Source organism: Calliphora vicina, chromosome 5 (genome assembly GCF_958450345.1).
Source record: "Calliphora vicina chromosome 5, idCalVici1.1, whole genome shotgun sequence".
Classification (NCBI taxonomy): domain Eukaryota; kingdom Metazoa; phylum Arthropoda; class Insecta; order Diptera; family Calliphoridae; genus Calliphora; species Calliphora vicina.
In genome coordinates, this window is record NC_088784.1 from 33338448 (window position 1) to 33340444 (window position 1997).

At 29.1% G+C, this 1997-nt stretch overlaps 1 protein-coding gene across 1 annotated transcript; it reads left to right on the forward strand.

Moving 5' to 3' along the window:
* Positions 1-580: 580 nt before the first annotated feature.
* On the forward strand, positions 581-1129 carry LOC135961727 (barrier-to-autointegration factor-like). Its single transcript, XM_065513279.1, has 2 exons — positions 581-786; positions 860-1129. The coding sequence occupies exons 1-2, from the start codon at positions 661-663 to the stop codon at positions 1004-1006; spliced, it is 273 nt and encodes a 90-aa protein (XP_065369351.1). The 5' UTR covers positions 581-660; the 3' UTR covers positions 1007-1129.
* Positions 1130-1997: the final 868 nt, after the last annotated feature.

The following is a 1997-nucleotide window of genomic DNA, read 5'->3' on the forward strand; positions in this document are numbered from 1 at the left end:
CATTAAAAAGTCAATTTTGAAAAAAATTTCGCTTACGTTATTTTGCTCGGTTAGGGCTCGATATGTACTTTATTTGTTCTACAATTCTTTTTATTTTATTTATATAGCATGCATAATAATTTAAAAAATAAAATTTATAATCACCCTTAAAAAAATTAAAATTGCACAAAACGTTGTATTTTTAACAAACCATAACCAACTGTAAGATAACTTAGATTGTAATTTTCCATTTAATTTTGAAATGAATACCCTTCTTTATATACAGTTAAATTTCAGATTTTATTCCATAAGAAATACCTTGAGAAAAATATTCAATTTCCCAGGTGGAATTATGCTTTTTTTCCATTTTTACAAATTCTTTTTCTAAAACAAACATTCACGTCTAACTGCTCAACTGCTCCTCTATATCCCCAAACCCAATTATTTATCCCCATTTACAAAATAAAATCCCCAATTTGGGGAAAAATCCCCTAATCTGACAGCACTGCTTCGAGTGGAAATTTAACATGTGTTTTGTTATTGTAACAAAAACAAAATACATGTAAAACGTCCACTCAAAGCACTCATTCGCTATCGAAAAACAGCACATAAGCTAAAGTATAGTTGATCGTTTTATATTTAATTCATAAAAGTTTGTATCATAGAGAAAGCGAAACAATCATGGCGACCACTTCAAAAAAGCATAGAGATTTCGTATCCGATCCTATGGGTGAAAAACCTGTCACAGATCTGGCGGGAATAGGAACGATTTTGGGTGCTCGTTTAAATGAATCTGGCTTCAATAAAGTAAGTTTTATCATACATAGATGATAGTAGAATATTTAATTAACACAATGTGTAATTCGGTAAATTATTATAGGCAAATACTGTGCTCGGTCAACATTTAGTGTTACAGAGAAACGAATATCTTTTTACGAAATGGATTAAAAATACCTGTTATGCCAATTCTAAACAAGCTAAGGATTGCTTCAACTGCCTCAATGAATGGTGTGATCAGTTCTTGTAATTAACATCTGTTTAAATGTTACAATTTACAAACTAACGTGTATTGAAAATATTGTAATTTATACATAAATATGTAGGATTTTATCAATAAAGCAAACAATACACCAATTTTTTAATTACATAAGTACATAAGTATTTTATTTTATTATTTTCAAAACTAATGCAAGGGGTTTGCCATATCACAACACAGCAAATATCAGTAAACCAATTACCAAAAACGGATCTACAGGTATTTTCTATAAACTTTAATCGGCTGGGGCTAAGACTTGCCGCAAGCCCCCTGAAGTTTTGAGGTGCATTTACAAGGGGCATTAAAAAGTTACTTTTGCAATTTAACTTAAAAGAATAGAAATGTGTACAAAAATTCATTAAAAAATATTAAAGTTATTAAAAATTCAAATTCATATTTTGAGAAATATTAAAATAAAAAATCATATATCCATATTTACTTGTAAATGACTTTCTGTGTTCGTAGGATACTGTTAACCTATACGACAGTTTCAAAACTCCATTTGCAAATTTTTAAAAATTATGTTAAACAAATTTCAGAATAATTTGATCTTCACATTCAGATTTAATGAGAACTAGCTGAACAGACAGACGTTGTCCAGTCGAAGTTAAAAAAATGCTTGTGTTTGATTTGTGAATTTGTGAGAAGCGTTTTGAAAAGGGTTAAAATAGTTTAAAAAAAAAATATGAGTGATGACAGATCGAGGTCCTTTTCAGGATTCAACGCTTATTGGCCAAGTTATTAGCGAATTTAGATATTGAGAGTTTTTATATAAGTAATCGAATTATGGTCTGAAATATGATTGATCACAGAATGATGTTTTGTGCAGATGTATTTAATAAGTGGGCGTATTAGTGGACGTTGACAATTTTTATTTATATAAAAACTATTGGCGTGTTCAATTTTTCTTTCAGTAAAAACTTAAATTTGATTACTATCGATGTAGCCGTTTTCTAATTTTAGATAAATCGAAAAAAGTGGG